General features: G+C 33.3%; 1 protein-coding gene across 1 annotated transcript; it reads right to left on the reverse strand.

Annotated features, from left to right (window-relative positions):
* Nucleotides 1-12482: 12482 nt before the first annotated feature.
* On the reverse strand, nucleotides 12483-13843 carry LOTGIDRAFT_162723 (hypothetical protein; the record flags this gene model as incomplete). The annotated part of the gene is made up of 2 exons (XM_009058723.1): nucleotides 12483-13109; nucleotides 13820-13843. The coding sequence occupies 2 exons, from the start codon at nucleotides 13841-13843 to the stop codon at nucleotides 12483-12485; spliced, it is 651 nt and encodes a 216-aa protein (XP_009056971.1).
* Nucleotides 13844-14495: the final 652 nt, after the last annotated feature.

Raw genomic sequence — 14495 nt, forward strand, 5'->3', positions numbered from 1 at the left:
ATAAACCTCTGTGGGTTCTGTACACTAGCAGGTCAGACGTGTGATAAGCCCCGCCTCCTCATTTACATTATGACGAAAACGTGAGAGCCTTGGTTAATCGATATGTCACGACAAATATTTCGACCAATCATTGACTTTGTTTTCGTTTATTTTTAGTTAAACCCTGCCTCCTATACAATCGGATTAACGTGTGACAACCACAATGTAAACACTCAAGGTCTATAGTAATATTATGTTTATTGTGTAAATTATTCGATTTTCGATGGGTCGAGTTCAATTTATTCTTTTATTTGCATTAATATATGTTTTTCAAATTCAAATTGATGTGTCCTGACTTGAAGACAATTTTTCTCATGACATTTTCTATCGTTTTCTGCACGTGATAACTCGATGTGAACCTCTACAATCAACAATTCAGCTAGCAGACTGACTGGCGCCGCACTTGTGACGTCACCCATTCAACACTGTATGTATTTCCTCTCGAGCCGGCGCCGTATAGTCGGTCGCTAGCGTTACATACCTGTCAATCAAACATAACTTCAAAGAAGCCGCCCTCGACTCACTGATAAATTGCATTAAAATTCGTCACCTTCGGCCCTTGGTTACTCCTCACTTGCACACCTGTGAATTTGCATATATTCATGTGTGTTTGGAGTGTTTTCGTTTAGAAGGACTGGCGCCAGTCAAATTGGGCAGATTAAGGAAAATAAATATGAGTAAAGGTTTTCTACCCGCTATACTGACAAGAGCATGTTTTGACTCGAGTTTTGGTATTTTACACCCAACCACCATAACATCTGCGGTGACAAATGTAATGTTCTTTCATATTTTCTCATCGAAGTCTGGCACCTGATATTGCGAGTGCGTCCCCCGTACGTTTAAACAAATTCATAATAATGTTCTACAAGTTTTTTTTTGAAGATCATGTTGCATTTTGAATCTGTATCGAATCGTTACGCGATTGGTTAGTGCAATGGGTTCAAATCTTGTATAAATAACTTTGTGTATTTTTATATATCTTTGCGTGTCGCCATCTTGTTCGATATTTGTATTGATATCTAAAATGTATTATTTTTTGCATTAACCCAGATCTACTAAAAATAAAGTTTGGTTTCGCCTCTCAGGTGCAGGTAGTCATTCGATGCAGTTCACACGATTTCGCTGTAAAGGTGACATTTTATTGAGTAACACTTGGGCTATTACGAACTTAGTCGTTGTCTAAGGCAACTGCAGGTGTCCTCGTTACCTCAACACCAATCCTTTCTCGTCTTCACACCTTGAACAACCCCAAAAGAATAGCCCCCATCACAATGTTACACTTGAGTTGCAAAGTTAATTTTCATGTGATTACTAAAAACAACTAGGGCATTAGAATCGAATTCAAGATGGCCACCATTATAATCTAAGCACGCATTATTCTCACACCGTGTAAAATTCAGATTAGGGGGATATAATAAGTGACAGGGAAGTTGGTGTAACAATTTTAAATTAAAATTGGTGGCAATCATTTGATTTGATTGATCAGTAATCGACACTATTAGTGTCAACAGCTTTTAGATCCAATTTGAATAAAATCAACCAAATTTAACCTGGTCCAAAACACATGAAAGATTAGGGCAAGTAACGTTTCACATTCTTTCGGTGTGTAACCTACTTTTTTTTTATCATACTGCCAAAATGATGGCGTTTGCCACTTTTAATATATTTTTGGACAATTTATTGCAATATTTCCTTGAGTGTCATTTAGTAATTGATGATATTAACACGAACACAATTATATGGATAACAATTACTTTAATACGTCGCAAGTTATTTATGAAAGTAATTGTTATCCATATAATTGTGTTCGTGTTATTGCAATATTCATAGCCATTTATTCGAAAAGGAAGTTTGATATCATTATCGTCCAATCATTCATAATGCAATATTACCATCATCACTGGTTTCAATAAATTCATGGCAATTTATATGGAAAGGAAGGTTTGATATCATTATTACTGTCAAACCATGCATAATGCAACATCATTGAATCAATATTATGGTTGCCATCATCATTTGTTTCAATAAATTGTTGCAATATTCATAGCCATTATTCTGTTGGTAAGGTTTGATATCATTATTGTCCAATTATTCATAATGCAATATTACTGTCAAACCATGCATAATGCAACATTATTGTATGGGCAATGCGTCGAAAACATGTCAATGAACGCATAAAAAATGAAATGCACGAAACCCATGTTGTCGCAATTTTATTGGACTTTTTCTCGGGTTTTTCAGAGTTTTTTCAGGTCGACGTAAGTTCGCAAATGGCTGCAGTCCAATTTTACTATATAAGTATAAATATTTATTGTGTTAATGATTTTTTTCAAAAATGGATTGCAGCACTTAACGCCTATAATATCAAACCTTATATTTTCTTGTAATTTGGTTTGCATCATTACTGATCTATCACGTCATACCGCTGTTAACAATGTTGTTTGCCATAATAGAAATTCGTAGTTCACGCCTTGCTATATTTATTGCGCTAATGAAAAAGTTAAAAAAGGATTGTCAACGCTTAACACATAATAATGTCAAACCATATTTCTTGCGAAAATAAGATAATGTTGTGTCAACATTTAATAGTTTTCATTAAAATTGCTAATTGTTGGTGTCATAGACACATCATTGGTATTCAATCTGGTTTCGGATTGCTTTAGACTGACATTTGGCATATTTGCATGCCAATGCTAAGAAATATCATACGTAATGTTTCTCATCTCCACCGTCAGCGAGTCAACGAACAGTGTACCCCCTCCCCCTCCTTCTTTCACCAAAAAAGGCCGCCAGGGAAGATCAAAGACAGTTTACAAAATGACAGAATAGTCTTTACACTCAGACTTTGAAATCGGAAAATCTGAGAAATTTTACCACCAATAAATAATTAAGATGCTTTGTAGTCAGATTTTACTCGAGGAAGATCTGAGAAACCATAAAATTTTAGAAGCTGTACACTCAGACTTCTGAGAACATCTGAGAAATTTTGCTCTCAGAAACTTCAGTTTCAAACATCGAAAGCACCGATAGCTTAACTTGAGGAAAATCTGAGAAACCATAAATTTAAGATGCTCTACACTACATACAAATCGGAACATCTGAAAAATATTACACTGAGAAATTGCATTTTCAAAGTTAAACATCGAAAGCACAGAGAGTTTAACATTGGGAATTCTGAGAAAGTTTAAACCGATAAAAACTTAAGACTCTTTCTATCAGGCTTAACTCTTGGAAAATCTGACAAACCATAAAATTTAAGATGCTTTAGACTCAGATTTTACTCTTGGAAATCTGAAAAAACTTAATAGATGTCGTTCATCTGGAAAATCTGAGAAACATTAAACCCTCATAAAATCTTCAGGTGATCCTCACTCATATGAAAAATCTTAGAAACCTTATAGCCAAATTGAGAAAAACTTTATAACCATACAATCTAAGATGCTATAGACATTATATTCAGAAAATCTGAGAAACTTTTTAGGTACTCGGAATATCTGAAATTGTTTAATTTCAGGATCATTTTGATTTTAAAACCTTCTTTTGAAAAGAAAATCGTTTGATGAATAAAAGTCTGAAGTTGAGAACTTGAAAAATGAAATATTAAAAATAATTGCCAAAAAAGTGGTTGATCTGAGATAAGAAATGAGAAGTCTTGGCACCACTAAAAGATGATATGGCTGATATTAGATTTGCAGGATTCCAAGAGTTGTAGAATATTGGAACAGACATGCTAGTGTTAGTAAAATGTGATTGATGCCACAATATGTTGTTGTTTAACAAGTTGATTATCTCCACAGATAAAAGCCCAGTTTTTCTTGCCGTATTCTATGTCGGTACCATCTTTCTTAAGTATTGCAGCTGTTGAATTTTGATAAAACTGGCGACGTAATTCTGCCCTCGTCTTGAAATAAATATTGTCTATCATATGTTGTAAATAAATTCTGCACCCTAACTCTTGATAATCATGTCTGTCTTTAATTTTAGTGGCGATAAACTCCATTTGTTGCACATCAAGTTCCAAGTGAAGAATTTTGACACTCTATGATGATTGCCTTTAAGAAGTTCATCAAGGTACGCCGTTGATTGGAGTCGAGATAGCTTTTTTACTGGAAAGAATATTAAGACCACTTGTTTCCCTCACTCAAGCTATTAGATAATTAGCACTAAAAGGTGATGTTCGCCAGATAATATGGCTCATTCCATTTTATTATAGAAAACAGCACCGTTTTCATGCACACCTTCGCCAGATTACGCCTGGAATTTCTCGAAGAAGAAAAAAACCTCTTCTGACACTAAGAAAACTTGGCGTGTTTTATCCTAAATTACCTCGACACGTGTTTCTCTGATACAAAACAACATATGCCTGAAAGGTGATCTGAAATGAGCCTGATGCTTCCCATTTCAAGATATTTTCCTTCATTTCACTAACAAGGTAGAAGGTAGATTCCAGGTGGGGTGGACTTTGTAACGTCCATCTGTTGTTTATGAACAAAGAAACAGCTGAACTCTGATAAGCTCTCTATCGTTCCCGCACCGACTGTACTCAATACAACCGCCATGTTAAGTCGGCAGTTGTTCGCCGGTAAAACGTATTTGGAAATTTTGGCAATGATTTCCTCCATATTAAAGTTATCCTTATGATTAATATAATTCCTAGCTGTGTTTTACTGCTAGTCGCGTGCCAAAGTGTGCTAAAAAGATAAGACGCGTGTGATTTCTATTGAAAAATGTTGAAGGGTGGGACTAGATGACATTCAAACTATTGTTCAAATAGATAACCCCATTACTTTTGGTAAATAACGGCGCGTGCTGAAAGGGCTTTCCTCGTTTTCAGCCAATAGGTAAATGCCACGTCATAACAAGTGTCTCCTTTTTTCTAAAAATAAATTTTCAAGGTAGCCAATTCTTTGAATATGAATAACAAATTATGGTAATCTACATGGTACAAGCATATGCAGATACATAGTTATCAATATTAGTGACAGGATTGTCAGCATCAACTTTTCCACATTCGTACAACCTTTGACCCAACATTTTTTCCAACATGCTCTGTCTATACATTCAACAAAATATGGTAAATGAAATTTGGCAGCCAAATGAATAACCTAGAGAAGAGGAGTTGTGTATCGATTACCTCTGCAGTATTTTCTTACTCTTAAGGGGACAGCCCCGGGCTTTTTTTTTTTCGTTAACATTAGTCTTGAGCATATTTTAATAGTTTTCAGGAGTACTAGAAATGTACGAAAATCGCATAATTCCTTTAAAAATACTTCAAACTGTGAATTTTACTCACTATTTCTATATATGTTTTTTCTATATATCACAAGTCGTCAATTTAACATTCAAACGCGGATGATTCTGGACACACAGGTATTTGAAGGCTCAAATTTCGACGTTGTGAACACTATTACTGATTAGCCTAACTAAGAAAACCCGTTTCTGAGACTAAAGTATGATTGGTCAAAATAAATGGCACAGCTACCCCTTTAAGATGATTCAGGGTGGTATCGGTCTGTCTTATCTGATATTACACACCATGTCAATTGTGAATAAGAGACTCTGTATCGATAGTTTACCACTATAATTACCACTTCCGGTTGAAGGCTTCAGTGCTGTAATAACCCACAACGTCTTTCACCTTCTTGAACCAACTTAATGATGTACAACAAGGTAAAAAAAAAATTACCCACTTTTTGAAAATTGTATGTCAAAAAAGGAACTTGTTAAAGGGCTTCTTAAATAAAGTTGAAGTTTAAACTGTGTTAGCTCATTTATTTGCCTTGCTTTTTTTAAATTCAAAACCGAATCAATTTAGCAAACTAATCATACGAGTCCAATCCAAATCTTCAGATGCTGTGTAGAAGTTGATGCATTTCAAAACGATAGCTAGGTTTCAATCGACCTCATCACCTTTTTTTCTGAAAATACTGTCAACCGGAAGTCATAACGCCCTCTAACCATTACAAACGATTAAAGCTATCTAGAACAGTTGGTGACTCATTTTTTTGTGATAGGCGATTAGGTCCTAACCGGTTAGCCTTGCTCGACGTCGCTGATGTTCTTGACATTTGATTGATTTTGATTGGACTTGAACCCGTCCGTTCTGGTAACCACAAAATTAGTCCTAACAGCAAGTTCATTTTAAAAATCATTTTTGTTGTGTGACATGATGGTTTGCTGAGTCAACATTTGTAGCCTAATCCGCATTTCCCATAACATTTGACATCAAGAGTTCCAAAGTGATTGAAAAGTTTTTGATATCTGAAAAGAATGACTCACAATGTCAAACCAAATTGCTTTACCAATGTTGATTTAAATTTATTAAGGTATGTCAATCAATGAACATGTTTTGAAATAATTCAAATAAGTTAAATACCTTCTTGATTGTTCCATTGCCAACTATTATTCGATTTGCTGTTGTTAAGATTTCTGAATTGTAGTTAACGATTTGTCGAAGCCACTTTTTGTCAAATGATCTCATTCAGCATGACTTTGATCTTTCAACTCCAAAATTTTCAGGTAGTGGTCTTCTAATTTCGAGGCATTTCAAAGACATGGTGAAAGATTGCCTTTAATAATAATACTGTTATAAAATTAATTTCTAATTTAGTAATGTATCACTTCCGGTTTAGGCTTCGGTGTATGATTTATAAACCTTTTATAATTTGGAGCTTAATTTACCATTAACTGAGTACCATACTCTTCCGGAATGTGGGAAAAAAATCCTACTTCCCTTTTCATAAGAGCTGAATTTTTAGTTAATGTTCCACTACTACGCAACTTTTGCTCTCGATGTTGCACTGCATTGGACGAGATTTTTTTATTTCAATGAATAAAATGGTTTCTACTTCAAAAGGATTGTCATTTCGTTGACTAATTTTATGATTTGAAGTGGGAAAATTCAAATTTTTGAATTTTGAATTCCTCAAAGCAGGAAATTCATAATGGTGTAAATTGTTTACCAATTGAAAAGAACTAACAATTAGTAAATAGATCACATTTCTTAATTAAAACCAACAAAGAAAATTAACACAAGTTCTACATAATTAACACGAGCGATACAGGGAGGTCTAGTTACACATTGATGAAATATTAGAAGTGTTGAATTTATTTGTTCTATATACTTTGAACATGTGATGTTCGTTACGTCCTATCATGTATGTAATTTCCTTATCTATGGCTCTTTTTGTTCTCATAGCTGATGACGTGTAGCGTCCCGTGCAATATTGCCGCGTAACGAACACGTGCATCTTGGTCAGTGATGACGTAACAAGAACCTGTTTGTCTCTACATGTAAACTAAAGATACGCTGTGTGTTTAAAACAATTAAAAGACTTTGATGGCCGCTATGACAAAGATACCGTGAAGATAGCCAGACAAAGACTGATTGAGTGGAGCACTTGATGTTATAATACTGCCAAATTGATTCAAATTTAATAGTCCATTGAAAACGTTGTTTCTCTCAAGTGCTTAAATATGTTCCTGCTTAGAAACTTTCACATGTTTAAAACACAACCCGGAAGTGATCATCTGTTATATGAATCTGTCATTATAATCGAACACAGACGTATTTTGTACAAAGTAATTGATGCATTATATTTGTTGCGAAATATACTTATAGAGCGATTACATAGTGTCTACAGCTTCAAGCAATGGCAAAAAATTAAATATTGCTTATATAATTTTCGCATTAAAGAAAGTTGATTAGGTTACTCTATGTGAAAATATTAGGTGATACATTGCTGATGTATACAAAGTAATTGTATAGCACTTCGGATAGTTATAACACTGCATTTGCATATTATGTTTTTCTTGCATGATTTTTTAGATATTGTGTAATTCCAAGGGTAGCAACTGAACTCAAATAATTAAGTCCCATACGTCACGCAGTGTACCAAGGGTCCGAGTTTTTATCATGAAGCTTTTATCATGATATCGCCATCGGTGGAAGAAACCCCATGCAATTGCCTTACATAGAATGAGTAAAAAAAATGAGTACAGTAATTATTGCATTGTATTTTTAGTTAATAGTATAATAAAAAAGAATCGATTAGTGCAATGACTCATGATCGTCTGTAGTAAAAGGTCGAATGTAACACTTTTAATAACCGAAATATGACTTATTACCATATACATGTACTTTTTGCCCGACATATCCGAGTAATAACCTGTTTAAGCTATAATTGCAAAAAATTCATAAAAACGGTTACTTTTTAATGAATTTTTAAGCCATACCTGTTTCATTAACTTCATTTTTTTCGATTTATTAAACTTTTTTTCGACTGATTTGCCCAAAAGACAACGATATTGCCATTGGGTAGGTTATATACATGATCTATATATGAATAAATATATTACATATCAAGCCTAATTAATAATTTTATGAGATATTTGTCTAGACGTGTCTAATTAATCACAAAAAATAAAATCAAAATTATTCAAACTTTGCCTATACTTTAAGCTTCGTGGCTGATTGGGATAGCTTTGGTCAAATTGACAAATTAGCGAATACCATTTAATGAACACGGCATTGATTTGAGAATTTTTGGATAACGTTCAGTTTAGTAGTTGATAATCAAGCATTTTTTCAATATACATGTATACTCAAATTTTGCGCTTTGATATTGATAAAAAAGGAAATTGTAAAACTGGCGTTTTATGTTAATGATTTGGTTTATTTTGTTGCAACCCTGTGTGCTTCATACTTTTAGTAAGAGTGTTCTTATTGTTAATCAAAGTCTATATGAAACTCCAAATCCAATTTCACATAAAATAAGGGGCTTGGGTCGTTCTTGTTGGTAGAATATATGAGTAACTTGATTGTGAACGACTTCTTCGTGCATTTAAATTAAAGAGTTAGAAAGTTATTATGCTTCCCCTTCTTGATGGTTGCAACGAATAACAAGATCATCATCTGTAGGCTACCAAATAACATGCAAACGGTGGTTTATTATGTTTTCCACGATGGTTTTGTTTTATTGAAGAAATTGCGGTTTCAGTTCGTGATGATTTGACAATTTGAAATCGATTCACAATCATTTTGTGGATTTTTCAAGGACAAAACATTATGTCTGAAATTTACTCATCCCATGAAAACTCGTAAGAAATGGGGTATATGGGAACAGAATAAGCTATTACTATATTTGTTAAAACCACAAGTACAGCCTTAAGAATAAACCCCGTACCAATTTACATGTAGCGTTTAACGAAATCACAATGTTTACAAATCAACAATCGTTTCCTTGTTTGTCTCTGAAACGTAAATAAACTTTCATCGAATATATGTGGAATGCGAGTTGAAAGAAAACATGAGTCAAATGCAAACAAACATGTCGCCAATAGGATCGAATAACAGTGTACCCAAATCAAGTGATATTTCCCAATAGAGACAGGGAAGGCGTTTTTCAATATGTTAATGGGCGATTCTAGAAAGTTTTTTTTTAAGCGATGGCCTATAAATATGCACTGTTTAAAATTTTAGTGCTCTGCAATCCTAAATTGAAATTAACCAATAATTAAATATTGTACTGAACTTTGTCAAAAATATCCTAACATTTTGATCTTTATGATCTTTAAAGAAACCTATGATATCTCACTTTGGTCATCGCTATTATGTTTAAGGAGTTTAAAACTTTTATAATGCGTTTGAATGTAGCTAATGCGCTAAATGGTGCCCTAATCTCACATGCTGGTTCTGTCTATAATTGCTTTCATCCGGGATTTGTTTTTGATATCTACAGGAAATACTAGTAGATGGTACCATGGAACTTCTTGTAGGTTGATTAGTTGATAATGACATGGTGCTAGCAGGAATTGGGATTAATGAACGTTTAAGACCAAACAGGACAGTGACCTCGAGAATTATTGCTGGTATTCTCTTTGGTCGTCTTTCAAATAAAGTTACTGGAAAAAAGTTAATAATTGTCCGAAAATGTCTGAAATTCGATTTCGTTTTCAAATGAGCTCTTCTGTTTTCATTGAACTGGGACAAACGGTTGTTTTGTGATCTTGAATTTATTTGGCTTTCTTGTGTCAATTAGGTTCAAAAAAGTATATTATGACTAAAGTTGACATTAGTTAACTATATATTCGAATGACTAATTATTTCAGGGTCATATTTCGTAAAATCATGGTGGCAATATGCATGTCTTGTATAATTATAGTGGTTGTTTTTATGACCTACATATGATAGTAGATGTCATCCTTTAGTAGCAACAGCCCTTAGGATGGGCCAATGTAGGTGACGATTAGCCAATTTCTGAGCTTTCCAGATAATGAGTAACCTCAACACCTTCTGTATCCTGTTTTGAAACAAATCCTTTGATATGGCATAATTTCAGGCTCGACTTTTTCAAACTTTCACACTTTCCAAACATCAAATAGAATGTTTTTCAAGTGTTAACCTTTCACGCTCCCTTGGCGGTAATACTATATGTTAATTGGGAAATTTAGAAATAAAAGCAACGTAATGGTTTATATTGGACCCGGACTGTGACCTCTTAAATAAGCTGTATATAAGTGCCTAGAGCGGCGCCAGACTGTCTAGCGTCAGATTAAGCCGTAAATGTTATTATGTAAGCAAAACAATGCATTCCGTGACATGAACGCTACGTGTTAAGGAATGTAAAAACAATCGAGTAAATTTATCACATCGCTGTATCAGATGACGTAAGGAAAACGTTGCAGTGATAATAGTAGCCCTGTAATGTCCCCAGGTTAAATTTGTTATGCGAACAATGAGCGTTTTATTTTCACAATAGTAAATCATTAGTTTGAAGCAAGTGGTTAATAAAATAGATAAGAGATATCTGTAACTGCCATGACATGCATTGGAGTAAAAACAATCAAATACATTATATTCTTTACACCATGTCAAAACATGACAGACCCTTGAAAATCTACTAAAAATGTTGAATATTCCTCATTATAGACTGATCAAGAGGTTAATTTTGACCAATTGAACGTGGCTGTTGTCATTAATAAAAGGAGAAAAACTTATATATTCAAATTTATTTCCGAATGACAGAAATCGACTCCTTGGTGAAGAGTTCCTATTAGTGTCACTATAACTGCTCTTCAGCAATTAATTAAAAAAAATAGTTTTGAATCGGTTGTTAAAATGGAGCTATAATATTTTGAATATCATATTATGATATATAGATGTATATTCAATAATTGGGAATTTGCTATATAGAGGGTTAAGGTACATTGTCAATCTAAGAAAATGATATATTATAAAATGCAATGGGATAGCTTATTACGGCGTAAGATACAAATATTATTTGCTAAGCAAGTTTTGTATTTATTCATACATAAATATTATTTCACAATAATGATGAGCTCATATGTATTCTAAATTATGCAATATCATTATCTAGTCCTTGCAATTGCATTATTTAAAATCCACTTTACATAAGAGATAATGTTTTTATAATGAGCTGTATTTTCTGTCACCAAATCTCCAATTATTCGGGGGTAATCGGCAATATTATGGTATAAATATTTCTATCCCGTAAACATCATTATTTTAATCAAGTGGGTTTAAAATTCGACACTCATGCCCAGGTGTTAGTTTATTTCTTATAGTAATCTCTTCACCGCCACACTGGCGCCGACGAGGTTAGCTTATCGAAGATTAACAAAAGCTTGCGAAAAAAAGAATTTTACCTGTTTCAAACAAATCTATTTGTTACGGTAATTGCTGTGAGGCGTAAAATAGCAAAACCTTAACGTATTGTGGTCATTATTTTTATCTGAAAAACGATTAAAACTGGGGTCATCTCACACACCTGCATGTAATTGACGACTGACCAATTTTTTTTTATTCAATAGAGGTATTCAACAAGGGTTCTTTTGCCCTATTCTTTTTAGCTTTGTTATGAATGATATGGGACTTTCTGTAATAAAATCCCTTCCCCATTTACCATTGCACAGGTGTACTGTTAAGCAATTGTTAAAGACATATCAAGACTTTTTTAATATTTGTTAATGTTTGATTTGACACATAATGCTTATTGTTATGTTTTGTAAAGAACTCGCAAATGGCAGAAAAATAAATCATTTAGCCCTGCATACCACATTATGATTATTTGGACAAATCGGTTTTCATTCATATATTTTAAATAATAAAACTGACTTGTATGTTTATAATCTGTCATGCCAAAACTTGAACTATGATAGAAATTTATTTTGAATTTTTTGCACCAATTAAAAAGGTCGTGGGATAATTTCATTGCATAGATGACAATCAAGAAAATCCAAATAAAATTTTTAAAAAATACAATGTATTCTTTGTAGTCTTTACCTAGGCTAGTGCTTCTGTAGTAGAGTATCTCTTTTTCGCGTCCTCTCTGGCCCACATGGTGCAGAAAAGTATGACGTAAAACTCCACTACAATTACGACAATTGTGTTGAATTTTATATTATTTCTTTAGTGTATGGATTCATTTTATGTGATTCCAGTTCTGACCTATACCGGGTTTATAGTTCTTCTTCCAGTTCTGATCTATACCGGGTTTATAGTTCTTCTTCCAGTTCTGACCTATACCGGGTTTATAGTTCTTCTTCCAGTTCTGACCTATACCGGGTTTATAGTTCTTCTTCCAGTTCTGACTTATACCGGGTTTATAGTTCTTCTTCCAGTTCTGACCTATATCGGGTTTATAGTTCTTCTTCCAGTTCTGATCTATACCGGGTTTATAGTTCTTCTTCCAGTTTTGACCTATACCGGGTTTATAGTTCTTCTTCCAGTTCTGACCTATACCGGGTTTATAGTTCTTCTTCCAGTTCTGACCTATACTGGGTTTATAGTTCTTCTTCCAGTTCTGACCTATACCGGGTTTATAGTTCTTCTTCCAGTTCTGACTTATACCGGGTTTATAGTTTTTCTCCCAGTTCTGACCTATACCAGGTTTGTAGTTCTTCTTCCAGATCTGACCTATATCTTGTTTATAGTTCTTCTTCCAGTTCTGACCGGGTTTATAGTTCTTCTTCCAGTTCTGACCTATACCGGGTTTGTAGTTCTTCTTCCAGGTCTGACTTATTCCGGGTTTATATATCTTCTTCCAGGTCTGACCTATACCGGGTTTTTAGCTCTTCTTCCAGGTCTGACCTATACCGGGTTTATAGTTCTTCTTCCAGGTCTGACCTATACAAGGTTTATAGCTCTTCTTCCAGGTCTGATCTATACCGGCTTTTTCGTTCTTCTTCTAGGTCTGGCCTGTATACCGGGTTTATCAATGGTGTTTCATTTATTATAGCGAAAATGGTATATATGTTGTATTTCGATTTATGATATGCTTCAAGTAGAGTAGAAAATTATCTTGAATTTTACAATTCCACAGTTTCGACACCCTTTGAAGTTTTCTTGATAGGATTAACGGAACGGATTAAGAAGTCGTCTGTCGTCGGATCGTCGCAGATTAAGACAGATATTGAAGATTAACGAAACTGATAAAAATACGATTACATACGACACTTAAAATAAAAGGTGGTTTACAACTCTTTAATTAATTCATTCATTACCACCTTAACCCGATTAGAGAGTGAAATTATGGTTTAATAGGGTGAAGTTGGTAGACAGTCTGACGCCTTGTATATTATACTTAACTGTCGAAATTATTAGTATATATCATAATAGCTATTAAGATATGTATGATTTACTTTTCACATTAAATTACTTTGGTGACATTTTTTAAGAAAAACAAAATAGTTTATGCGGCACGATCGCTTGGCAGTTTGGAATACTTCAAGAAAGTGTTGTTTGTTGGTTGTTATTGACCTGGGAAGTTGCTCTCACACACATTTCTATTTCTATTTCGTGCGTAATTTCACAAAAAAATCCACCTGTCCCTTTGCCTCTCTACGTCATATGTTCCAAGTGCTTTTAAACATTATTTAATTCAATATCATTTTACATAATAATGTTTTAAAATATATAGATTTTGTATTTATTCAATTGTAGTGTTTTTAAACATCATTTAATTCAATAAATTTTCACATAACAACTTTTTATAATGTATATTACAGATTCTGTATTTATTCAAATTGTCGTGTATTTAAACATTATTCATTTAATTCAATAAATTTGCACATAATAACTTTTTATCTATAATGTATATTACAGATTCTGTATTTATTCAATTGTCGTGTATTTAAACATTATTCATTTAATTCAATAAATTTGCACATAATAACTTTTAAAATATATTGTATATTATAGATTCTGTATTTATTCAATTGTCGTGTATTTAAACTTTTTTCAATTCAATAAATTTTTACATAATATCTTTTTAAATATCTTGTTTATCATAAATTCTATATTTATTCAGTTGGAGTGTTTTTAAACATTATTAAATTTCAATACATTATCACATAATAACTGTTTAAATATCTTGTATATTATAGATTCTACAGATATATTCATTTGATCTGAAAATATATCTTGTATTGTAAAT

The sequence above is a fragment of the Lottia gigantea genome (assembly GCF_000327385.1).
Source record: "Lottia gigantea unplaced genomic scaffold LOTGIsca_35, whole genome shotgun sequence".
Lineage (NCBI taxonomy): Eukaryota > Metazoa > Mollusca > Gastropoda > Lottiidae > Lottia > Lottia gigantea.